Source organism: Larimichthys crocea, chromosome XVIII, assembly GCF_000972845.2.
Source record: "Larimichthys crocea isolate SSNF chromosome XVIII, L_crocea_2.0, whole genome shotgun sequence".
In the NCBI taxonomy this organism is placed as follows: domain Eukaryota; kingdom Metazoa; phylum Chordata; class Actinopteri; family Sciaenidae; genus Larimichthys; species Larimichthys crocea.
The window spans coordinates 8594789-8621405 of record NC_040028.1 but is presented as its reverse complement, the minus strand read 5'-3'; the positions used below and the strand labels follow the sequence as shown (position 1 = coordinate 8621405).

General features: G+C 41.9%; 1 protein-coding gene across 2 annotated transcripts; it reads left to right on the top strand.

The window, feature by feature from the left end:
* Window positions 1–1590: 1590 nt before the first annotated feature.
* On the top strand, window positions 1591–25054 carry ranbp2 (RAN binding protein 2). 2 transcript variants are annotated; one of them, XM_019277554.2, is made up of 30 exons: window positions 1591–1804; window positions 3124–3191; window positions 3278–3389; window positions 5268–5420; window positions 5611–5841; window positions 5982–6124; window positions 6361–6556; window positions 7516–7656; window positions 7926–8085; window positions 8223–8404; window positions 8610–8809; window positions 9331–9454; window positions 10186–10347; window positions 10755–10892; window positions 11413–11544; window positions 11648–11878; window positions 12471–12554; window positions 12870–13011; window positions 13142–13236; window positions 13328–17777; window positions 18214–18291; window positions 19490–19666; window positions 20371–20460; window positions 20673–20848; window positions 21084–21510; window positions 22079–22168; window positions 22280–22434; window positions 22534–22807; window positions 22897–23252; window positions 23943–25054. In XM_019277554.2, exons 1-30 carry the CDS (start codon window positions 1733–1735, stop codon window positions 24246–24248), a joined length of 9345 nt encoding a protein of 3114 aa, XP_019133099.2. In that variant the 5' UTR covers window positions 1591–1732; the 3' UTR covers window positions 24249–25054. The 2 variants fall into 2 exon arrangements, with proteins under 2 accessions (XP_019133099.2, XP_019133100.2); XM_019277555.2 differs by lacking the exon at window positions 18214–18291 and having other exon boundaries at window positions 23943–24248.
* The last annotated feature ends 1563 nt before the right edge of the window (window positions 25055–26617 follow it).

Sequence of the window (26617 nt, the reverse complement as noted above, 5' to 3'; positions counted from 1 at the left end):
GTGTAGTGGTTAGTACTGTCGCCTCACAACAAGAAAGTCCCTGGTCCGAACCTTGACGAATTTTATTGTTCTCCCTGTGTCTTCCTGGGTTCTCTCCGGCTTCCTCCCACAGTCCAAAGACATGCACTTAATAGGTTAATTGGTGACTCTTAATTGCCTGTAGGTGTAGGGTCTTATACGCAAAGTCAGCTGGGATAGGCTCCAGCAGTTACAGATGATGGATGGATCAAAGACAACTGACTCTGATAAAGACAATGTGCATTGTTTCAAAAAACCAGTGTGCAGCATATGAAGCATACAAAAAACATGGAGCTGTTGTCTGTTATGGGCTGGTGTAGAAGCATGGTGGTTCAAATATAACTTAAAACATCAGCATACAGCAAATCATTATCACATATTCTGGGACCCCAAACTGAGCTTGTATTGGAATGGCATTCAGAAAGAAAAAATGCAGATACCAATGAACTTGTGACTCTTTATCTGGGACATGCTTTGTTTTTGATTGGGATGGAATAACTTTGGAACGATTTCAAATGGAAAAGTTGTTTAGTTTATTTTTTGTGGAATAAATTGGTTGAATTTATAACCCCAACACAAGCAGACTTTTTTATTACTTCAATAGTACTACTTCCCTTTTCTTGATATGAACAATAAAAATGAAACCTATATATACTGGAAATAAAGATGGAGGGCTAAATTATTAAGAACTGCTGGATGTAGTACTTTTGCTGGTTCAATCTTGCAAGTGATGTTGAATATTTTGTATACTTGTATATTTGCCTTTTCTTAATAAAAAAAAATTTAAAAAATATATAAATATATATATAAAAAAGTTTAAGTTGTGTTAATATTATAAAATAGTAGTATATATTGCATTGCATTATTTTGAATTATACTGTCATAAGGAACATCAACTCTCTCAATTCAAGTCTGCACTTGAAACCCACCGTGTTTAAAAAAGCCTTTCTTCATCTGATTCAATTGGCATTGTCCCATTTTAATCTGTTTTTAATGTTGTATTCTTGTAATTTGATTTACTTTTATGGTTCTTTTTGTTTGTTTATGTTGTTGTGTCCTTGGGTGACAGAAAGGCGCCTATGAAATAAAATGTATTATTATTATTATTATTATTATTATTATTATTATTATTATTATTATTATTATTATTATTATTATTATTATTATTATTAGAGTAGTGTTGGTTGCTGAGTTTTAACACCAACATGGCTACTTGTTCCTTTATTTTCTGTAGTGGATCTAACTAAGTAAGCAGAAAATGTATGTCATTTATTATTATTGTTTTTTTGTTTTTTTTTATTGTAAGGTGTCCTTGGGTGACAGAAAGACACCTATGAAATAAAATGTATTATTATTATTATTGTTGTTGTTATTATTGTTATTATTATTATTATTATTATTATTAGTATTATTAGTATTATTAGTATTATTATTATTATACAGAGGGCTCTCCACCCCAGCTAACCCACCAATCCTTCAAAATAAAGTGCGTGACCGTGCGTCACACTGAGTCCTCTGCTCTGATTGGCCCAATTCAAGCACGAACGCAGCTGACGTCACCGCCTCAGCCATTTGACGGTATTGAGACTGCGCAATAGCATCATGGGGAGCTAACGTCAGTCGAGGCTCACATTAATGTCGGTTTGTTTTATAGTTTGTTAAATCCTCCCGCTGTTCGGTTGTGCCCGGAATAATCAGCCGTTTTTAGGGAGCCATGAGGCGGAGTAAGGTTGAAGTGGACCGGTACGTCTCCTCCGTGCAGAGCTCCTCTCCTTCACTCAAAGAGGTAAGCTGAGCCGGTGGCTAATGTTAGCAAGCCGCCGCCGCTGCTGCTGCCATCGACAGAGCCGCATGTGTCAGCCGGAGACAACCTGGACACCCAGAAACGAGCCCTGACTGTAGTCCACAGACTATTAATCGGTTAGTTTGAAGTCTGTGCTGGTCGGTTAGCAACGCCGAATGCTAGCTCCGGTTACCCGGCATGGTGACGCCTCGTCCGGTGAAATGCGCGGCATGGGGCTGCTACATCCATTAGCCGTGCGAGTTAGCGTCTCTCAGCCACCTCCAGTCATTTAACGTCAAAGTTACACCTGAAGAAGAAGCTCATTCATATTAATTATGTCTTTCTCAGTCGTGTTTCTGCTGGTGCAAAGATTGTACATGCGCAATAAATAAAATCACTTAAAAGTCAAACATTAAAAAACAATTCTGAAGTTTCCCATATGCAATCATTATATACTTTAATATGAGATGGTAAAGTCATGTTGGTGTTAAACCTCAGCAACCAACACTACTCTAATAATAATAATAATAATAATAATAATAAATAATACATTTTATTTCATAGGCGCCTTTCTGTCACCCAATGACACCTAAAAGTAGACAAAAAAAACAAAAAAAAAATTAAATGACATACATTTTCTGCTTAAGTTTCCCATATGCAATCATTATATACTTTAATATGTGATAGTAACTAAATCCACCACAGAAACTAAAGGAACAAGTAGCCATGTTGGTGTTAAAACTCAGCAACCAACACTACTCTAATAATAATAATAATAATAATACATTTTATTTCATAGGCGCCTTTCTGTCACCCAAGGACACCTTACAATAAATAAAAGTAGACACCAAATAACATAAACAAACAAAAAGAACCATTAAAGTAAATCAAATTACAAGAATACAACATTAAAAACAGATTAAAATGGGACAATGCAATTGAATCAGATGGAAAAGGCTGTTTTAAACAGGTGGGTTTTAAGTGCAGACTTGAATCGTGAGAGTGAGTTGATGTTTTCTTATGATGGGGGGTAAAGAGGTCCAGAGCATGGTGGTGAGACGGGCGGAGGGGACAGTCAGGTGAATGGAGGAGGGTGTGTATGGTGCTGGTGGTGTCTAGTCTGTTGGGAAATCCTATAACCATGTTGGCTAATAGGTCGTCCACTTCAGGACTGAGTGGTCATTTGTGTCCGGCTTAATACCTCCCAACAATCATCTTTTAAATAAACTTAATAATGTTAAACTTGTCTGTCAGTTCAAATAACAAGCAATATAAAAGTGTTAAATCATTGTTGATTCATCTTCCTGTTTTCTCTCACACAGAAGCCAGTCAAAGGGTTTTTATTCGCTAAATTATACTTTGAAGCAAAGGAGTATGAACTTGCAAAAAGGTAAACGCGCAAACTCTCCGCTTGTTCTAAGTATTACTTCTGAAGACGTCTCCGTTATGTTCACGGCAATGTTGCGTTTTCCCCAGACACGTGTCGGAGTATCTGAAAGTCCAGGAGAGAGATCCCAAAGCACACAAATTCCTTGGACAGCTCTACGAGAGAGAGGGAGACCTCAACAAGGCGATAGGATGTTACAAGGTGAGAAAGACAAGTTCAGAGAAACACAGCTTTCCTCATGAAAGACAGCATGGCATGGCGTGCTGCTCAAAAACAAAGCTGTCTTCCAAATGTTTTAAAAATAACGCAATCGAACGCTGCATGTAACGTGCTTAAATGTTGGGTTGGAGGTTAAAATTCTGGCTTCTCCTGGAAGTGTCATTGAGTAAAACAATGAACATGAAGTTGCTCCCGATGGGCCAGGCCCTGTCTGTGCTATATATGCTGTTTATGCAATTTATGTACCATCTTATTTAATAACAGTCAGATCAGGATGAGCAGTAATTAAAGCAAAGACACTGAATCATGTAGGTGGATCCTCCTGAGCATTCCCTGCACTTGAATCAACTCTACATTTATCAGCACGGACATACAGTACAATCTCTAAACATTACACATTATGTTGTTCTGTTTCACAACACAGTGGATTTAAGATTAGCGTCAAATAAGCTTTAGTTATAATAAATAAAATAATAATACATTTGTCATGAAATGTTAATTTGATTGATAAAGTTGCACCAGTTCAGATGAGATTATTTTCATTTAATGAACAGCATAGTTTTAATGTTGCTCCTCATTATCTAAACTCATACGGGACAGGATTTTATCCAAAGCAGATGGTTCATAATAAACTCATTCCTCCTCCTGGTTGCCATACATGGGATGACTTGACATCAAAGCAGCCAACCACACAGCTAAGAAGAGAAGTCTAACCTGTAGTTTGTATTACAGCTCATCTAGCAGCCAGTGTCTGACCCACCTTAGGTTGTTTTTTCTTTGAGTGCACCTAATTAATTGTGTCAGCATAAACACGATGATCAGATTAGCCAAATAAGTTTCAGTTATGTTTCATAGAAAGTGCACAGGGTTGAAGAAAGTGTTGAAATACAAAGTTACATTACATTGCATTTAGCAGACGCTTTTATCCAAAGCGACTTACAGTGTCTGTTTGGAATCAAACATAATTATTGGAGGACCAATCAAACCGGTATTTCTGGCTGGTATTAATAGTCTCATGGGGAGGGGACGTTGCTCTGAATGTAGTTGTATGTGTATGATGTTTGTTCCACACATGCAAATGTGTTAGATGTTTTTTCCTCCCTACTTTGGTATCGATTACCTGAAATGTGAAAGTTGCAGACACTGAAAACTTGAGATGCAAAAGGTAAAAAAAACATTTCTTTGCATTAACATAGTGACGCTCCATGACATTCAAGAATTGATAGTCTGCTGCCCAAAAGCACTGATGAGTTTTATTGACAGAATAGCAAATCAAAAACACAAGCAATAACAAAAATGAACATTATGAAAGGGACTGTGTTAATTTGTTTTTGTTTTTTTGTTTTTTTTTCTTGTAGCTAAATCTCAAATGACAACACAGTTAAACTCACCACCACTGATGTTTTTTTTACACCCACATTACTATGTCATGTTAATATAACTGACCTAATAGAGGTTAGCATGCTTTTAAAATAGTCAGAAGTCATGCTTATTGGAATGAAGTGGGTTTCTAGTTGATAGGCTAAAGCAACAAAACTCTGAATGGTCCTTAACTGAGCCAACTCTGGTCTTAAAAAAGTAGCTCCAGATTCTGCATCAAATAAAGGTTAAAAAAACAAACACACAAAACTGTGTCGGGAAGTTTTATTCTGGTGACACAGGGTAGAGGGACAAAAAGCAGGGCCCAAAATTACAAATGTGCGTCGTCTTGTACGAGCTTTAACCTCATTACGTTTCCCTCTTTAACATGTGACTTCACTGAGGTGTCTTAGAACAGGCTTGTCCTTTTGGAAACATTACATTTGCAGGTTTTTGTAAAAACTGACTCTAGTATGTCTGCACTTCTTTGTGTCAATGTAGCGTTCGGTGGATTTGAACCCAGCCCAGAGGGACCTGGTACTGAAGGTGGCTGAGTTACTGGTCAGTAAGGAGGAATGTGACAGCAGAGCAGAGTTTTGGGTGGAGAAAGCTGCCAAGCTCCTGCCAGGAAACCCTGCAATCTTCAACCTGAAGGTAAGGCTCCATTATGCACTGCATCAGTAAAGTTATCTACTGCCACTACTCTTTAACTTATAATTAACAAATAGCTCCTTAGACCGCAGATCATTTCCAAACTTTTAATGACGGAAGGAGGAAGCAGGTGCATCTTAATTAAAGGAGCAGAAGACGCCACGCTGACTCTCTTTGGTTTATTTGTATGCAGGAGCGTTTGTTGAGTCGTCAGGGTCAGCAGGGTTGGAACCGGTTGTTCGACCTCCTCCAGGCCGAGCTGGCAGCGAGGCCAGCTGACGCTCATGTGAATTTGAAGTTGGTTCAGCTGTTCTGTCAGGACGGGCGGCTAGAGGAAGCCGTTAAGCACTGCCTGGCTGCTGAGAAAAGGGGTGTGCTGAACCACAGTCTGGACTGGTACACCATCGTGCTGCGCACACTGCAGGTCAGGCTTGAAGGGAAACGGTGAACTGTATATTTGACTCGGACAAGTGTGCATTTTTGAAAGTTTCAATGGTGTTCTGTTGTATTTAATGTCTTTAAACCTGGTTTAGCTTCAAAATAAAACTAATATTTCTGTTGCAGGAGTATCTTGCTCAGCCCAGCGTCTCTAGTAATGAGAAGATGTGTCGACGTCTCCAGAGGGAGCTCCTGTTGGCCCACTGCAGCCTGCTGAGAATCACACTGTCTCAGAGCAGCGTGCAGCCCAGCCTCGATGCCCTCAGAGGGTAGGTCATGCTGAGGTCCTACAGAGTTTGTGTATATATTGAGCCTTCGATTTGGTGATCGCAGAATTTTATTTTTATTTTTTTAAACAAAAAAAACTTAATTTACTGTAACACAGATCAAAACGACAAGGGATGAATTTGATTTTAAACGGTGACCATTTGGTTAAATTTATTCTACTAAAACATGCGAGGATCTGTGCTGTATATTAAACTGTTTTGTGTGTGTGTGTGTGTAGTTTTGATGAAGCTATGCAGACGCTGAGCAGCGTTGCTGCTCGCCACATGGACGATCTTTGGGAGGTGTTTGTGGAGATGAGAGGTCACCTCTACATGCATGCTGCCACACTGCTGTTGAAGCTGGCTCAGGATCGCCAACAGACCTGGAGGGCTGTCATTGACCTGGCTGCACTATGCTACCTGTTGGCTTACCAGGTACTGAAACACTAACACGCTGATTGTCTGTCAGGAACAAGGCAAGCCTACGACTGGAACGATTTATAAAATCCTCAAACACCTGAATCTTTTTGATGAATTCTTGTTCTGTTAAATCCAAATGTTTCTATCATGTGTGTCTGCCACCCCTATCTGGCTCAACAACCAACCTGATTATTTTCAGGTATTCGTGGTATTTTAGAGTTTGTCATTTCCTCATATACAATCAAAAGTTGTTGAAGGCTCATCACGTACTCTGGGCCGTATACTAATTTTACATCCAATGAAACGCTTTGTCACAGAGTGGTTCTTAGTGCTGCTGTATACACATATGGACAGGCCACACTGCTTACTGTACAAAAGCACAACTTGATAACTCTGTTCAGGGATTTTGGTGACGCTGGGTCAGATTTTTATACAGAATATATTTGCTGGTTTTAACTCTGAACGCTGCCCAGCTTCAACTCTCTGTGATTTACAGAGTTTCCTGATGGACAAATAGCTTTAGCCTAACAACTTCCTAACATAGCTAACAGCTAACTAGCTGCTGCTAACTGTATCTGCCATTAGCAGGCAACAGGACTTTCCTGACAAAAACATCTTACGTAGTGAACTGGTCAGCTATATAGATAACTAAACTGGCTCAGCTTTTGGATGCCAGGAGCCAAACCCAGGCAGCCAGACCCTCGGTAGGCTGCTGTATTCCTTGTCAACTGCTGATGACACTATCCCATGGTGCTCCCTGCACTATGCAAAGCATTGGAGTGTATTTACTTCTCCCTATTTACCAGGCAAATGGGGAGAAGTTAATAACACTCTACTTTCTGTTTCATGTGAACTTTAACATGGTAAAGCATGAAGGTAATTCAGTATTTGTTCTTAATTTGGGAGCCACAGCAAGAAACTTTTGAAAATCTTCTGGTTTTGAATACAGTTTGTTTTGTTTGTTGTTCCACCAGGTTCCCAGACCAAAGCCTAAAGTGACCAAAAGAGACCAGTCAGCCCCACAGCCACTGGAGCTGCTGGCCAACAGCCGACAGAGTCAGGCCGGCCACATGTTGCTAAACCTGAGCACGGATTCATCCACCTTGATCAGAGAGGTCTGTTCATATGTTCTGATTGAGTTTAGTTGAGGGTTATAGCCTTTTAAAACTGGAATGGAAGGGAGGTGTAATAAGTTAGATTTATTTAAATGTGAAATCATCTTATTAACATCTTCCCACTCTGTCACAACCCTGCTAGCTGCATTATTACTTTGTTTTTACAGTGTATCCTAACATTACTTCTGCCTGATATCAGACATAGGCAGCTCTGACAAACTGATGTTTAATTTATGTGTTTTGAATCATTTCATGTCTTCTGTGTGTAGGTGGTGGAGGCGTTTGGGAACCGTAGTGGTCAGGACTCTCTGTTTGAACTCCTGTTCGGACCACAGGCCTCTGCTGCATCGTCCTTTATTGCAAATGATGACATTCATTCTGTTAACACCACGGCTCCAGAGCTCTCTCAACTGGCCAAATGGGACGCAGGTACAAAAACTATAATCTGCCTGAGTACTAAAGTATCCTGACAGGACAGTACTGTTTAGTCTAGAGAGCTAATAATGCCACCTATTGTGACATCTAAAGTGCTCCTACATGTAATAACTTTGTTGCCTCCTCTGCAGGCTCCATCTTGCTGCATGGTGGTAACTTGCAACATCTGAGCTGGCTGGGGCTTCAGTGGACCCTTCTGGCCCAAAGACCGGCCCTGCGAGACTGGCTACAGCAGCTCTTCCCTAGACTTACTCTGGAAACCTCCAAACTGGACACAAACACACCGGAGTCAATCTGCCTGCTGGACCTGGAGGTAGGTGGAATTATGTTGGTCCACATAACCTAATAATGCTTGGCAGGAGTTTACATATAGTTTCTCACCCAATCACCAATGGTCAGAACAAGAGTGTTAATATTTTAACACTCTGAAAGCTGAGAGTACATTTAGTGATAATGATGATAACGGTCAAACATAAAAAATGTATCTCTCTGTCTCTTGTCTTGTTCACTCCATCCAGGTGTTTTTATACGGCGTGGTGTTCTGCAGCCACTGTCAGCTCCAGGAGACAGCGAAGCTCAGCAGCGGAGTGAACCAGCAGCAACAACAGCAGCTGTATGAACCACGCTGCCTCCCTCTTCCCCTCATTCGCCTCTTGACCACCGACAGACAGAGGGAGTGGTGGGACGCCGTCTACAGCCTCATTCACAAACAAGCAGCGTGAGTGACTCCAGGGTCAAAACTAAACATACAGTTTATTTGGGTGAGATGTGAGCAGCTGAAATTATGATGTCAACCAGTGAGTTGTATCCACCATCACTGTTGTTTCTAGCTTGTCGAGGAAATCTCAAAACAAAAGTTACTTCAATTTAGGCCCAACAGACATTCAGCTAGCACACCAGGCAACATTAGACTGCATTATGCACACATATATATTTAAGCAATAAATGCGGCTATCTGCTGTCAGGCTACGTATTCAAGGTTTTTCTAATATTGCTTAAATTATTTAACCTAAAAATCAATAGGCCAGTAACTGTCATCAGTCTGACATCTTAGGAATATTGTGCAAAGCAAGAATGAACTCTTGTACAGTTTCTTTACCTCTTTGTGACGGTGTTCGGACAGTGCATGTGTGGAATTGCAGCACTCTTTAGACTTTAGAGAGGATTTGTTCATTCTTAGTGTGTATACATTTAATGTGTCCTCGTAGTCACTGTTTTTCTTTGTATGCCTCCTTGTAGTCCTGGTACTTCAGCCAAACTTCGGATGATTGTGCAGCACGGACTGAGCACGCTCAGGGCTGGAGAGAAGAATGGGCTCCAACCAGCACTGGCCATCCACTGGGCTCAGTGTCTCAGCCAGACGGTACACGCACACACATACATACATAAATGCATTGTTTCGACGAGCTCAGAGAGTGGCCAGCTAGAAAAATTAAAAGAAGTGTTTTTTATCGTCAATCTAGCTGTTTGACTGTATTTATACACTAACTAAAATTGTTATTGACAGCATCAGGTTCCAGTACACAATACATTGCTTTGATACATTCTGCAGCATCAGTGCTACTTCATGATTTGTTGGTCCTTGATTGAGTAACGTGCAGCAGGATGAAAGCACCACAGTACTGTCATTACATAAGTACAAAGAACAACAAGGTGTAGAGAGGGACAGATGTGTGTTTGATTCATTAACATCTATATTTTCTAAATATTTCACTGATCAACGTCTTTAGTTTAAAATATTACTAAGTGGTCAGCTAGAACCAGACCAGACCAGTTGTGGGTGGCAGTCACACACACACACACACACACACACACACACACACACACACAGGCATGCAGCACAGCCAGAGAAATAGCACTTAAATAACTCAGCACCTTGCCAGATCCTGCACAGAGACACATGCCTTTCCACCTGCTCCTTTCTGTCACTTACTCTGCGACTGTTAAACGTGATTAATATCAAAACGTCCAAACAGCCACACATGCTGCTTGTCTGACTGCAGAAGACTTCAGTCAGTGTGTTTGTCTTACCTTGTTAACGTTGCCTGTCCTTCCCTGCTTGATGTTCAACTGTTTGCATGTTTAATAACCCAGGGTGATGGAGTGAACTCGTACTACGACCAGAAGGAATACATCAGCCGCAGTGTCCACTACTGGAAAGTTGTACGTCCTCTGTTGGACAAGATCAAAAACAGACGCAGTATACCAGAACCACTTGAGCCCCTCTTCATGCACTTTCAATCCAAGGATATTCAGGTTAATACCACTCTTTGTTTGCTTTTATTATATAAAATCTTGGTGATGGATGGACGCACTTTGTCCCGAGCATTGTAGTCCCGAATCTAACATTGTTAAGACTTTTGGCTTTACCAAGAAATTACGTTAAGGTGAATGCACGTCATTAAAAAAGTTTTATTAGTTTTGAATAATTTATGATTAAGTATTTTTGATTTTGCTTAAGAACATAATCAATAGTTTTTTTGACTTTTTTTAAATTCGTAAGTGTTTCTGTGGGTTGTATGGTAGATCTTTAAGATTTGGGGTTCCCACTGAAGCCAGCGTAGTAAATATATGCATATGTGTTTACAATGAGGACTTTGCAAAGTGACAGATGTACAGAAGAATGTTTGCTTGTATTGATGCATGTCCGTATTCCTTCTCAGATTTCTTCTGTTAGGGGATACGAAGACGAAGCAAACATAGCGTATGCGGCTCTCCTTGACATTGAGGGCAAGACAGAGGAGGCTATCGCTACGTTGGAAACCATCAATAACATGTCATCCATCTGGCATTTGGCACAGGTAAGTTGTACACACAACATAACAGGAATAAGTTCTTCTTTCATTGTCACAGTTAAGCTAAAGCCAATGGCTGAACAAAAATGATTTTTGGTTTTAGTTTTCAGAGCCAGTTTATTCCCCTTCATGCCAACTAGTGCTCTGTCAGTTCTTTTACAAAGCAGAAATAGTGCTTCGCCAATAATAATTGATTAATTAATGAATATCTTGCTCCTTTTTGGAAGTTTTGACCACATGAGCATTCATTGTCCTTGAGGTCTTGAGCTGTATGTGTTCAGTAATGCAAGACAACTAAAGACCAAAGAAGGTTTCATTTTAAAGGTTAGTCACTCCTGCTTTGTCTGACAGTAAGATGTTTGTTTTTTTACTGCATCTTCCAAAGTTAGCAGCTCAGAAGAAGTCCATACCAAGGCAGCACTCTAGGACAACACAAGAGGAGGACCCTGTCAGCCAACATGTGATATCTGATTGATGCATCATATGCGTAAATGCTTTTGCTATTTCTGCTGTGTTTCTATGGCAGATCTACCAGCGGCTATCAGAGGAGGCCAGCAACGGGGTTGAGGAGACCCAAGATAGATGCATAACATTTCTGAGAAAATTCAGGACGTATTTGTCAAAGATCTATAATGCTAATGCAGATGACATCGAGAAGGTAAGTTCCAATTCTCCTATCTGTAAGCAAACTGAAGATTCAATTGGTGATATCATTTACAAAGTTGTGCAGCGATGTAAGCGTTTATTACATTTGTTTTCAGCTGCCTGTTTCTATGGAGGACATTGTGGACCTTCTGAATGATGTGAACCAGCAGCTGGGAGAGAGTGGTGAGGCCATGGATGAAGAAGAAGAGAAGGAGGAACCGGGCCGAAGAGGACCAGCCCACTCCAGCCCTGCTCATCCCACAGAAACCTCTGCCACCATATCCCACATCAAGTTTTCCACTCCCTCCCCGAACAAAAGCCTCATCTCTCCCTCCAAAAGACACCTGGTGGGTTCAGGTTATTAATTCTCATTCAGAAGACCATCTAAAATTTCTTTGTCATGTTGGGATGCTGTAGGAAATTGAATATGGTACAAAGACAAGATATTTGTTCTAACTAAAAAAACATTATTGTACAAGACCATCAAATGACCAGTAAAGCTGTGTAATGTTTAAAAAACACCTGTCTGGATCACTCCACAGGTAAACAGTGTAATTGGTAACAGGTGATTGTGTATGTTTGAGTATGAAACAGGAAATCTTTGAAAGGATTAGTCATTCACAAGCAAGGATGTCTGGGTAAATGGAACAGTGTTTCTCTATGCACAAGTGCAAGAAATTTGGGCATTTCACCGTCTACATTCCACAATCTTATTAAAAGATTCAGAGAATCCAGAGTAATCTCTGCATACAAGAGGCAAGGTTGGAAACAAACATTGAATGCCTATGACCTGGAATTCCTCAGGCGGGGGTCAGCCCAACTTTTTAAATTGGGGTTGTATATACTAAATGTTTCCTTGTATTTATCATAGAGATATCGGTTCACAGTACAAATTCATGACTTAAATTTATTTTTGTCTTTTTTTTTTTTTACCCTCAGATTTCTCCCAAGACACCACCTCACTGGGTCGAGGACCAGAAAAGTCTTCTCCAGATGCTGTGTCAGCAAGTTGAAGCCCTCAAGGTCAGGATAATGTATTAAACATCTTTCTTTTTTCTTTTTAATTCAATTTCACATGATTTCACATTGGATCTGTTTTTGAAGGAATAAATTGGTGAATAAGAAACATAATTAAGTTTAAAAGGAGTAGCAGAGTGCTGGATATAGTATGGTTGTGTGAGTTTTTAGCAGTAAAATACATGGTAGCAGATCAGAATTGCTTAAATATGATTAAGTGTATTAAAGGCCTGGTACTCCCTGCAATTGATGATTTTACATAATTAGCATGTGAATGACGCAGATATGAGTCACTTCATATTAAGCTCCTTGTTTTTGCAGAATGAGGTCCATGATCTGAGACACAACTCTTCAGGGAACGCAGGTTCCCCTCATCACAAAATGTATGGAGAGAGCTATGGAGCCGAGGGTCTACAGGAGCCTTTTACCCCAGTTCAGTCTTATCATGGGGCCCCCCTAACAGGTCAGAACACTACACTACCAGAGCGTTTGTAGTTTCATATTTTTGTCTGCAAGTATTGGACACATTTTTAAAAAAAAGTATTAACATTATCATTATTTCTTTCTTCTTTTTTTTTCTTTTTTTTTTTAAGTTGCCACAACAGGCCCCTCTGTGTACTACAACCAATCTCCTGCTTATAACTCTCAGTATCTCCTGCACACAGCAGCAAATGTAACCCCCACCAAGGTAACTATCACTGTTTAACAATAGTTCACAGATATAAACTTGTTCTAAATATATTGACTGATATATATTTCTTTTTTCTGTTTTTACAAAGGGCCCAATGTATGGTATGAACCGTATGCCACCTCAGCAGCACATGTATGCCTACCAGCAGCCCACTCATACACCTCCATTGCAAACAGCCCCAGCCTGCATTTACCCTCCTCAAGAACAGGTCTTTGGTGCCCCTCTTCGGTTTGAATCGCCAGCCACAAGCCTACTTTCCCCATATAGTGAGGAATATTATGGCCAGAGTGTAACCCAACAAACGACTAACCCTCCCCTGCCTGAACCTGGCTACTTTACCAAGCCGTCTGTAGTCCCCGTTCAGCCACCAAAGAGCATCGAGGGCAAGCCTGGGAAGCTCTCCTTCAGCCAGCAGGCACCTGCTGAAGTCCCCAAAGTGCCTAGTTTTGGAGCAGGGGCAGTTGCTCAGTCAACACCCTCAAATGCTTTTAAATTCAACTCCAACTTCAAATCCAATGATGGAGATTTCACTTTCTCAGCCTCTCAGGCCAAGCACAGCGAAAGTCTGCTTGGTCTTCTTACATCAGACATTCCCACTAAAACTGACACCGTTCCAGACAAGCCTGCAGCCCACGAGCAGCCCCAAAGCCAAACAGGCATCTTCACCTTTGGCAATAAAAATATTTCTGGCTTTTCTTTTGTTGATTCCACGCAGAACACAGTCAACACTGGAAGTCTATTTGGAAAGGTGGACCAGCCATTTAAATTTGGTGTTGCAAAGTCTGCAGCAGAGGAGGAAAGAGCAGTAGAGAGCGACAATGACAGCACTCATGTTGAGGAGGATGAGGATGGTCCACACTTTGAACCCATTGTACCCCTTCCTGATAAAGTAGATGTGAAAACAGGTGAGGAGGAAGAGGAGGAAATGTTTTGCAACAGGGCAAAGCTATATCGATTTGACACAGAAACAAAAGAGTGGAAGGAGCGGGGCATTGGCAATGTTAAAATCCTAAGACACAGCACAAAAGGGAAGGTCCGCCTCTTAATGAGAAGGGAACAAGTCCTTAAGATTTGTGCCAATCACTACATCACTGCCGATATGCTTCTGAAACCGAATGCCGGCTCAGACAAGTCCTGGGTCTGGAATGCCATTGATTATGCGGATGAAGAACCTAAGCCCGAACAGCTGGCCATCCGCTTCAAAACAGTAGATGAAGCATCACTATTTAAAGCTAAATTCGAGGAAGCCCAGAAAATTGTGCTCAAATCCCCAGAAAAGGACAAACGACAGGAGGAGAAAGAGGAAACTGTAAAAGTTCCTGAATCACTGGCAGCCCAGTTTGCAGCCAAAGCAGGGGAATGGGACTGCACTGTGTGCTATGTAAGAAATAAACCCACGGATATGCAGTGTGCCGCTTGTCAAACTGCCAATCCCAACGCTTCATCCAAGCCAGATATTCAGGCTACTGGTGAAACCAAAGCCAGTCCTTTTACTTTCAAATTTGGAACTGATGCGTCAAAACCCAGTAGTTCTGGCTCTACGTTTACTGGATTTGGTGCTTTTGGAGCTTCTATACCTTCGTCATTTACATTTGGCACCAGTGCCTCAAAGCCTGCTGACACAGTGACCAGTGCATTTGGTTCTGGCTTTGGGGCTCAGTTTGGCAAGAAGCCAGGGCAATGGGACTGTAACACATGTTATACAAGAAATGAGTCCTCTGCAGACAGCTGTATTTCTTGTAACGGTCTTAAAGCAGGCCCTAAAACAACTGTGACGGCACAAACGGCACCAGCTGCTCATGTACCTGATGCACCCTCTGTATCTGCTGTTGATTCTGGGTTTGGTGCCCAGTTTGCCAAGAAGCCGGGGCAGTGGGACTGTGATACATGCGCACTGAGAAATGAAGCCTCTGCTGACAAATGTGTTGCCTGTCAAACCCCCAACCCTGCAGCTAAATCAACAGAGAAGGTTCCCGTGGCATCAAATCAGCCTGCAGTGTCAGGATTTGGGGCAGATTTTGTAAAAAAGGATGGCATGTGGGACTGCAATGCCTGCCTGGTCAGAAATGATGCAACAGCTGTTGAATGTGTTTCCTGTCATGCACAACGTGACACTTTAGGAGCCATGTTTGCCAAGAAGGCTGGAGAATGGGATTGTGACACTTGTCTGGTGAGAAACGATGCCTCTGCCAATCAGTGTGTGTCCTGTCAGACACCAAATCCAAATGCTAAAAGCACAACTAGCACTGCTCCCTCAGCCTCTTCATTTAGCTTTAGCTTTGGAACAAAGAATTCATCAAGCCAGCCTACCGCAACTGGATTCACAATGCCTTTTGAAACTGGAAGCGGTTTTCAGTTTGGTCAAAGCAAAGATAAAAGCTCAGCGGCCTCTTTCAAGTTTGAAGCTCCTCAGTCTGGATCTAATACCACAAGTTCTTCACCCTTCTCTTTCTCAATGCCCATTCCAGCTGGTGGCTTCAAGTTTGGCATTCAGGAGCCTGCAAAAGAAACCCCCTCAACTGATACTCAAGCACCTCCATCAGGGTCAGCTTCCAGTTTTCTGAAAAGCATAGCTGACAAACACAAGGAGAAAGAAAATGTGCCCACACCCTCCGTGGCCCAAACAGAAGAAGATCAAAATCCAATAATTGCTGTTAAACCCAATACATTCAGCTTTGCAGACTTGGCAAAGTCCTCTGGAGGAGATTTCCAGTTTGGCCAGAGTGACCCAAATTTCAAAGGTTTTTCTAGAGCCGGTGAGCAGTTGTTCTCATCATTAGAGGCAACCCCCACCAAGAAGGATGCCTCAAATGAGCCGGAGGACGATGACATGTACAAAACGGAGGAAAATGACGACATTCAGTTTGAACCAGTGGTCCAGATGCCTGAGAAGGTGGACTTAGTAACAGGGGAGGAGGATGAACAAGTGCTTTATTCTCAGCGTGTCAAACTGTTCAGATTTGACTCAGGCACCAGTCAGTGGAAAGAGCGTGGTGTGGGAGTTCTTAAATTCCTGAAGAACAGCACCAATGGCAGGCTAAGGGTGCTGATGAGAAGAGAGCAAGTTCTGAAGGTGTGCGCCAACCACTGGATCACCACCACCATGAATCTGAAGCCCCTGGCAGGCTCAGACAAGGCATGGATATGGTTGGCCAATGACTTCTCTGATGGCGATGCTAAACTTGAACAGCTGGCTGCAAAGTTTAAAAGCCCAGAGCTTGCTGAGGAGTTTAAGCAGAAGTTCGAAGAGTGTCAAAGACTTCTCTTGGACATCCCCCTACAAACCCCCCACAAGCTTGTTGACTCAGGCAGAACAGCACGCCTCATACAGAAAGCAGAGGAAATGAAGTCTGGTTTGAAAGACCTGAAATTCTTTTTGACGGATGAGAAAACTAAGATCAAAGATGATGACAGCCAGGCAGACATTACAAGCAATGTTTCAAGCCTTGTAATCAAGCCACACGGTGAGACCACCGGCCCCACCTTGGAGTGGGATAACTACGACTTAAGAGAAGAGGCTTTAGATGACACTGCCGACTCATCAGTTTATGCATCTCCCATTGCCAGTAGTCCACTGAGGAAAAACCTTTTCCGTTTTGGAGAATCCACTGGCGGCTTCAGCTTCAGCTTCCAACCAGGCATCAGCCCCTCCAAGTCTCCTGCTAAGCTAAACCAGAGTAGGGCCTCAGTGGGCACTGATGATGAGCAGGATGTAACCCAGGATGAGGAGAGGGATGGCCAGTACTTTGAACCTGTAGTCCCCTTGCCTGACCTGGTGGAGATTTCTACAGGAGAGGAGAATGAACAGGTGGTCTTCAGTCACAGGGCCAAATTGTATCGCTATGATAAGGCTCTGGGTCAGTGGAAGGAAAGGGGCATCGGAGACCTCAAGATCTTGCAGAATTATGACACCAAACGAGTCAGGTTGATAATGAGGAGAGACCAGGTCCTTAAGATATGTGCCAACCACTGGATCACATCTGTCATGAAGCTTGAACCTATGAAGGGTGCCGAAAAGGCCTGGGTCTGGAGTGCCTTTGACTTTGCTGAAGCAGGAGAGGGTAATATTGAGCAGCTGGCTGTGAGATTCAAGTTGCAGGACACTGCAAACACATTCAAACAAGTCTTTGAAGAGGCCAAAGTTGCACAAGAAAACAAGAAACTGATGACTCCAGTGACACCTCGGGTCACCACACCCCAAGACAGTGGACCCACAGGATCTGCTCAGACTGCTCCAACTGTATGTGGAAAGGCAGCCATCGCTGTTCTTGAAGAGACCACAAAGGAACGCACAGAGCTTTCCACCGATGGTAAGCCATGTGCAGCTGGGTCTCCGAGTCCAGCCAACCCAACCCAACCCAAGACAGTAGTGTCACCCCCAAAGTTTGTCTTTGGCTCTGATAGCCTTCAGAGGTTTTTTGGTTCTCCAAAATCTCACTCTGAGTCTGAGGAGTCTGCATCCAGCTTGAAAGCCAAAGATTCTGGACGTCCTGCCAAGGCTTCACCTGCAGCGCCTGCATTCAAAATCCCAGAGAGAGGTAAAGAAATTGATTAATTTCCATCACAACTGGTTCTGTTCATTTGAGTTTTACTCCATTGTCTTGTTTCATCCGCACTCATTGCTCCATCATCTTAAGTTGACCTAGTCAAGACCTTATTAGCCATATACCTAAACTTTTCTAGGACAAGAAATTTTAGGAAATCACTGATGTCCCATCACCTCCCCATGTAGCCACTATATATATACTTTGTTTCATTTTGTTGCTTCCTTATATTATTCTGTACCTTAAGTAAACCTGTACATAAATTATCAACAGTAGGTTTTAGTGAACACGCTGCACGTGTTTGATCACAGTTCATTCAACTCGCACTCGTATTTCACGCTTTCCTTTCAAGACTTTTGGCCTTGTTTTCTGATTATGATACCAGCCTCACAATTAGTTTCTCTTCGCCCAACAACCCATCATCCTTTAGGGCTGGATTTTAGGCTTTTCAAAGATAACCCAATGGCTTTTTGGACCAGCACATCAACCACCCAATTTGAACCCCCAGGTACTCTAATCACTACAGTGTGTGTTAACACTTCTCAGCTGTCACCTGGCTAGCCCTTACTACTAGAAAGAAATAACCTGGATGCACGGAGTGGAAAGAAAACCATTTACGCTAATCTGTTGCATGTCCAGTGTGTGGAGATGCAGTTTTTATTGTACAAATTCAGTAGCACCTGTGTGAGGAAGAGATTGTACAACACTGCACAAAATATGACCTATTTTCTATATATGATTGATCTGGGTCAAGGAAAACTGTTTTAAAACAGTTAAAGTAAAAAGCAAGTCTGACTTAAGGGTCAGTTTAGTTCAATCAAAGAAGCTCTTTTATTATTTATTTATTTATTTATTAACCCTTTATTTTAAATAGCTGCTTGATTTTATTTATTTTTTGTACTTTGTAAAAATGCTGACTGTCAATTTCGTCTTAACACTTTTCCACACAACAAAGAGAATTTGTTTTAACATCTTGAATCTCGCTTAAAGGACAATCAGAAGATCTCACACTGTGTTCACAGTTCATAGGAGATTAAAGGTTTAGTGTGTATATACATAAAAAATGCGACATTTACCAATGTTGGGATGCTTAAATAGGAATGTGTTAGTGTAATAACTGTATTTGAATTTTGTAACAATTAATGACCAGTTACACTTCATTAATAAATAGACAGAATCAAGCTGGAGTTCTGCATAGCAACAGCAGACACATCAGTAAAAGTTAATGTCTCCTGAAAGGTGAGCTGAGAAGATTCCACGAAGAGCGTTCCCTCTGTGCAAACGTCACACGTGCCATTTTTAGTGCAGGATGTGTAGCAACAGCGTGAAATGCAATTCCCCGTCTAGTCTGGCATTTGTCTGTGATGTGCACCTCGGCAATGCCTAATTGGAGTCAAAGTTCAGGCATTAGTGCTACAGTATCATGCGTCCAACAGTAAGTAGTGGATCGGTGTTGAATAAAATCAGAAACACAGAGGGATGTCTGCACACAGAGCTATTCTCTTACTGCAACGTGTCTCACTCATTTGTAAATCAAATGCATGCTATTCATTTTTGCTGTGCATGACTTCTTTTTTTGTGTGTTTGTGTGTGTGTGGAACTAACAGCTGTGTTCATAAAGAGAATAAAGCGGCTTAATTTCTGCTTTTCTCAGCAGTTCCTTTCCCCACCTGACCTGTATTGTTCTTGTGTCGTGTCTGTCATAGGGCCGCCTCAGACAGAAGGAGGCAGTGCAGGGTCGGATGAGGACTCAGAGGTGGAGGTTGTGTATGTCAGGGAGCCCACTGCTGAACAGGCAGCTTTAGCCAGAAAACTCCTGCTGCCTCTCACATTCTTTTGCTACAAGAATGAACCGGGCTACACAAGCAACGATGAAACTGATGGTGAGACCAAAAGATAAGAAACAAGAATATAAAAGTGTTTTCTTCAAGTGGTTGACTCTCTAAATGAACATTTTTGTGTTTTACATGGACAGTACTGTAATTATTTTTTACCATCAGCCCATTTCATTAAAGTATGACCACCATGACCATGTTCATGCACATTCCAGACAAATATAGTGGAGACAGAAAGCAGCAGAAGGTTCATATTCATGTATTCTCTTGTAGCTATTTGCATTTTGTGGTTTTGCTGCTGTTGTCTCTCACCTGTCTGTAAAGCTGTCCATCATGCAGCTAAAGATCTGAATTCTTCAATCGGAGAAGTAAAAACACACACTGTCCGACAGCGGAATGAACTTTGTTCTTAAATTAATAATGATTTCATAATAAATTTTATTTATATCCCCTTTCAAAGCACAGTTACAAAAGGCTTTATAATAAAACAAAACATTTAAAGTAAGCAGTAGAATAAAACATGTCAGTGTTTGCAGCTGTGACTGCAAAGGCTCTGTCACCTTTATGTATATATCTGACCGAGGCACAACCAAACAAGACGTATCCGAGAATCTCCGGGAGAGAGAAGAGACATGATCCACCAAATTAGAGAGCAAAGAACAACAATAATAATAATAATTTAACTAAAAATGTATGAAGCCATTTTTTAAAGTAAAGATTTAAGAAAATGTGTTTTTGTTTTGAATTTTCAGATGAGGACTACGAGTCAGCAGTAAGAGCCTTGAATGGAAAGCTCTACCTTGATCCTCCCGAGAAAAAGGCTGCAGCATGTGGTGGTGATGGTATGTATGTCACACAGATGCTATATTATCCAGTTTGCCCTCGCTGTTTCCATTTGTACCAAACGCTATGTTGGTTTGATTTTTGTTGCATACATTTTAAGGCTGTGATGGGTTAATAATGATCTCTTTGACCGTGTGGACTTAATCAAAAATAATGCAAACTTTATCTGCTAGTCATTCTGTATCTCTGAACTCGTGTGTACTGTGTTCAGAGTCAGACTGTCAAGTTGTGTGGGAGAAGAAGCCGACGCCAGAGGAGGAGGAGAAGGCCAAAAGCCTTCAGCTTCCACCCACCTTCTTCTGCGGCCTGAGCACCACAGACAGCGACCCGGATCACGACAAGCCCGAAGACTTTGAGACAGAAGTCCGCAAGGCACAGCAAGACCTGGTAAGAGTCACAAAACTTAAATAAAATCATCACATTTATCGTGTTGAGCAAGTAAGCAGATATGAGGGACATAATGGACCTGCCAGAGATGAAGTTTGATTTCTGCATTTGCATCATCATGTCATTCAAAGCTGAATCACTGAATATATTTGTTTTAACCTTGTGTTAGCCTAATCAGTTGCAGATTGTTTGTTAATGTAGCTCCAAGAGTGAATCCGTATTACTCTTGTTTCAGGATGCTCAGTTAAATCAAGCTGACAAGGCCTCCAGCAGCGATGCAACAGCCACAGAGGAGCCAACGTCGAGCCTGGCATCAGGTAGCGCAGACGCTGATGGCAGCGTAGAAGCTGAAGGTAGCACATCTACATCGAAAGAGCAGACCTCAGACCAGCCAGCAGAGACTCCGAGTGAAGCTCCCAGGAGCAGCTCTCCCATTGACCTGTCAACAAAAAAGTGCCCAGAGCCAGAGTCCAACTTTGGGACTGCAGCTGCAGCACCTACTGCTACGACTGCAGCAGGGCTTACTGTTACCACGGCGGCGTCTACTGCCACAACAGCTTTTACAGCTACAGCGCCTTTCACAGCCATGACAGCGGCGTCCACTGCTACAACAGCTTTTACAGCTACAACAGCTTTCACTGCTACTACAACCGCTAGTCAAGGTATGCACCACTTCCTGTTCTTTGCACAGATGTGTAAGACCTGTCACCCTGTAGACAAACAACAAATCTCTACAACCATCTTCACAAGAGTAACTCCTGATATGTCTCTTCTGGCTACATACATGTAAAAGTTTCTTATAACTGCACAGTGATAATTTGGCCTCTTTACACAGTTTATGAATTTGTGGACAGTAACTATTGCAAAAAAATATATATTTTGTTTTATAAACTAATTTAACATTCACTTGATGGCTGTACGTTATGTGAAAGTGATTTTCTGCACGCTCCTTTTAAACTGAATTCAGAAAATTAAAAAAAGTACTGCATGAGTACTTTAGATTTTGATTCTTTAAATGCATGGTTATGATTATACAACTTTTCAAGTTTTCATTCTTGTACTGGCATTTGAATATTTTAGCAAAGGATCAGAATATTTTAGCATCATCTTACCTTTGTTGCAGAGCCTCAGATAACTTCACACAGTCTCCATGTGGTTGTTCGACTGACTGTGCTGGCTGAAAAACATTTATTTCAGTATTTAACAAGAGCTTTGTTCCTCCCGCCACAGACACCTCCAACTTTGGCTTCAACGCATCAGGAGGCTTCTCTTTTGCTGACCTGGCCCAAAACACAGAAGGATTTGCATTTGGATCTAAAGGTTGGCTTCAGCGCTGACATTCTCTTAAGATGTTCTTATCAGCTAGCTGTCATATCGTTGGCGTCAAAAATATGTTTCACAACATATTTATTGTTTTTCTCTCTTATGAAGACTCCAACTTTTCATGGGCAAACGCTGGAGCGACAGTGTTTGGGTCGGCTGTGGCCTCTGCACCAAAAAACAACGGCAATGAGGAGGGCAGTGATGAAGAAGACGCTCCTAATAATGTGGACATTCACTTTGAGCCAATAGTGTCCCTACCAGAGGTACCTCCTTTTTTTGAATGTACATGTTTTAGATGTGAAAATGATGTTTGGTGACTGAGGTACAGGACCACACCTCATCCTCAACTGCGTCTCTCTCAGGTAGAGACAAAGTCCGGAGAAGAGGACGAGGAGATCCTGTTCAAGGAACGTGCCAAGCTGTACCGATGGGACCGGGACCTCGGCCAGTGGAAGGAGCGTGGCATCGGTGATATTAAGATCCTCTTCCATCCAGTCAAACGTTTCTATAGAATCCTGATGAGAAGAGAGCAGGTGCTGAGGGTTTGCGCCAACCACACAATCTCACCGACGATGGAACTCCAACCCATGAACGCCTCGGCCAACGCACTCATCTGGACGGCCACCGACTACTCAGGTACGCTTGTTGTGCTGCCATGGCGTCCATTGATGCTTCTTAGCGGTCCTCTCGCTGAAGGTCTCTTACAATTCCTTTTGTTTTTCCAGACGGCACCGGCGTCGTGGAGCAGCTGGCGGCCAAGTTTAAAACCCCAGAGATAGCCGAATCCTTCAAGAAGACTTTCTGCGGGTGTCAGAGCCGAATTGGCAACACTGGTGACGATGCCTCATCTAGTTTCACACAACAGATGTCCAGAGTTCAAGAGCACTCCAGAGACACTAACCCGCGGGTGTTCCTCAAAGTGGCAGCCGATGGCGAAACACTGGGCACGATCACCATCGAGCTTTTCTCCCATATTGTCCCCAAAACTGCAGAGAACTTCAGAGCTCTCTGCACCGGCGAGAAAGGCTTCGGGCTTCTGAACTCCATCTTCCACAGAGTCATACCATCCTTCATGTGTCAGGTGAGGAGATCAAGTGATTTGAGTTTGACACAGTTGAAATGTATGCAGAGCTACATTTTCTTCAAAGCCATGATGGGCAGACAAATCTACACTGATTTTTAGCAGACGTTTGTGACAACTGATTTATTTCGGCAAAACAAATTATTTTCAGTTTCATCTGAGACGTGAAAGCTTTAGATATCCACGTATTAAAGTGCGTGTCCTTATTAGGTGTCATGATATACCAGTATTGAGGATAACTGTGGTATTTAAAGAATGAAATATTGATATTGTGTTAATACACAGATTGGTTCAGTCTTTTGTATGCTTTTGTTCAGTTTTAGTTACAGACTCTTCTCAGCTTACTCCATCATCATCTTTGGTCTTTTCACTTTTGTCATTACCCAGTTATATTGCCTGTTTGTCACCTCCAGTTCTGGCACGACACCGACTCCTCTCATTGCCAGCAGAGTGTGGTAGCATCAACATGATTTAAAGTCTGTTATGGTAGAAAAGTTACACTATGGGGGCTTTTAGTCATTAAATCAACACACTGTGGATTGTGGCTGCTACATGACAGTGTTTGACCTCAGTGTTAGCCAAGTGCTGATCACACTAGACAAGAGAATAGGCACTTAGTTGTATTGTCTCACAGAGGGAAGATTAGATTTCCATGTAGCATTACTAATGAGTTTCCCATTGGTCTTTCAGGGTGGTGACATCACCAACAGTGACGGCACAGGAGGCAAGTCCATCTACGGCAGCCAATTTGAGGATGAGAACTTTGACGTTCGTCACACAGGCCCGGGCATCCTGTCTATGGCCAATCGTGGGCGCGACACCAACAACTCGCAGTTCTTCATCACCTTGAAGAAAGCCGAACACCTGGACTTCAAACACGTGGCTTTCGGCTGGGTTCTGAACGGCATGGATGTGGTTCTGCAGATGGGAGAGCTGGGCACAAAGGGAGGACCGCCCACGAAGAAGCTTGTCGTCACAGACTGTGGACAACTCTGACTTTTTTAAATGTTAAGATCAAGATTCACAGCTTGGTTTAGGTTATAAAGACTTTGGATAATGATGCGTTCCCCGTGCAGTGCATACTTTCCTGATTATACTGAGTCCATAGTCATTAGACAGCTGAGAATCAAACACTGATCACACAGGCCTATTGATCAATCATAATAGAAATTGGCTACAGTAGCCTGAGATTAGAAAATATTTTGCTATCCTCTAACAGTCACAGATGGGAAACATGGAGTAGTATGCGGGAGGAGACAAATATAGTACACTTCTTCTGTGTTGCACTTGCATCTTCATCATCGTCTGTCAATAAATTCTGTTTATTTTGTGTACATAATTGTATATGAACTACTTTTTTAATGTTTTTTGTCTTGCATGTGCTCAATTTGAATGTTCTGGTCGTCTTCATAAGCTCCACTCGGGTATTTTTTTTTCTCCCCTTTTTTCTTTTGAAGTCTTAACTATAATTGAAAGGTGAGGCTGTTCTTTGAATGCACTTGTTGGTTTATAACTGTGCCCCTGCCTTCACTCCAAATGCTGCCTCTGTGTACTGTTTACCGTAGGGCTCCCCCAGTGTTTTTTTTTTTTCTTTCTTTCTTTGTGTATGTGGATTTCACAGGTGAATTGGACTTCATACTTTCTCAGAAACTCGAGTCATCTCACTGTGTGGCTAGATGATGACGTTCCATCTGTTTTGAATTTTACCAGGCGATCCTCCAGAATTTGAGATTATTATTACATCGCTGAAGTGAAAAAATAATATGCTGATAAAGGAGAAATAAAGTTTGCTTCACAAGTAATGTGTGGTTGTTTTTGAAAGGTTTATTCTTGTTTAGTACTTTCCAGAGTAACAAAGGGTACACAGGTTGTCAGAGTCACTGTTTTATTTTGATTTTACAGCCTAAAATGTTTACTTGTAACTTCATCACAGGCTGTAGTCTCAGTATGGGCATGTCAGTCATTTTTATTCTCAAATTGGTTCTTTGGATGGATTTTAGTCCTTTTTTTTTTTTGGCCTTTTCAAGCTTTATTTTTGACAGCTGAAGCGTGACAGGAATGTGGAGAGAGATGGGGAATGACATGCGGGAAAGAGCCACAGGTCTGATTCGAACCCTGGGCTCCTTCTTACATGGTGCGAGTAGCAGTCTTGCTGTTTAAGGCCTCCACAGTCTCATGCAGGGGATGAGAGGAGTTGTTCATGAAGGATGTCAGCTTTGCTAACATGCCCCTCTCCCCCTCGACCTGTTTGTCTTTTCTTGTCTCTCTACGTGCTTCCTCCTCCTGACTGACCAGTCCAGTTTGTTGTTGAGGTGAACACCCAGGTATCTGTATATTCCTATCATTTCTCCCATTAACCTTCCTCAAATAACTTTAATCATGTCTGCAGCTAAGCCGTCAACCTGTCTCTTAGACCCCATCCCAACCAGGCTGCTCAAGGATGTTTTACCTCTAGTTAGTCATTCTCTATTGGATACGTTTAATCTGTCTTTATTATCAGGATGTACCACAGTCCTTTAAGGTAGCTGTAATTAAACCTCTTCTTAAAAAGCCTACTCTAGACCCAGAGGTCTTAGCCAATTAAGACCGATATCAAACCTTCCCTTTCTAAGATACTTGAGAAAGCTGTAGCTAATCAGCTGTGTGACTTTCTCCATAACAATAGTCTATTTGAGGATTTTCAGTCAGGATTTAGATAGCACAGAGACCGCATTAGTCAAAGTTACAAATGACTTCCTAATGGCATTAGACAAAGGACTCATCTCTGTACTTGTCCTGTTAGATCTATGTCTGCATTTGACACCATTGACCATCAAATTCTTTTACAGAGACTGGAACATCAAATTGGCATCAAAGGAACAGCCCTAAGCTGGTTTAAATCGTATTTCTTAGATCGATCTCAGTTTGTTCACGTCAGTGATGAATCCTCCATGCATACCAAAGTTTGTCATGGAGTCCCACAAGGTTCTGTACTTGGACCACTTCTATTTAGTTTATATATGCTTTCTTTAGGGAACATTATTAGGAATCACTCCATTCATTTTCATTGTTATGCTGACGACACCCAATTATATTTATCGATCAAGCCTGATGAAACCAATCAGTTAACTAAACTCCAAGCATGCCTTAAGGATATAAAAAGTTGGAAGGCCTACAATTTTCTGATGTTAAATTCAGACAAAACTGAAGTTCTTGTAATTGCACCCAAACTCAGAAATTCTCTTTCTAGAGGCTTAGGTACATTAGATGGGATCACCCTGGCCTCCAGCTCCACTGTAAAGAATCTTGGAGTTGTTTTTGATCAGGATTTGTCCTTTAACGTCCACATAAAACAAATTTCGAGGACTGCATTCTTCCACTTATGT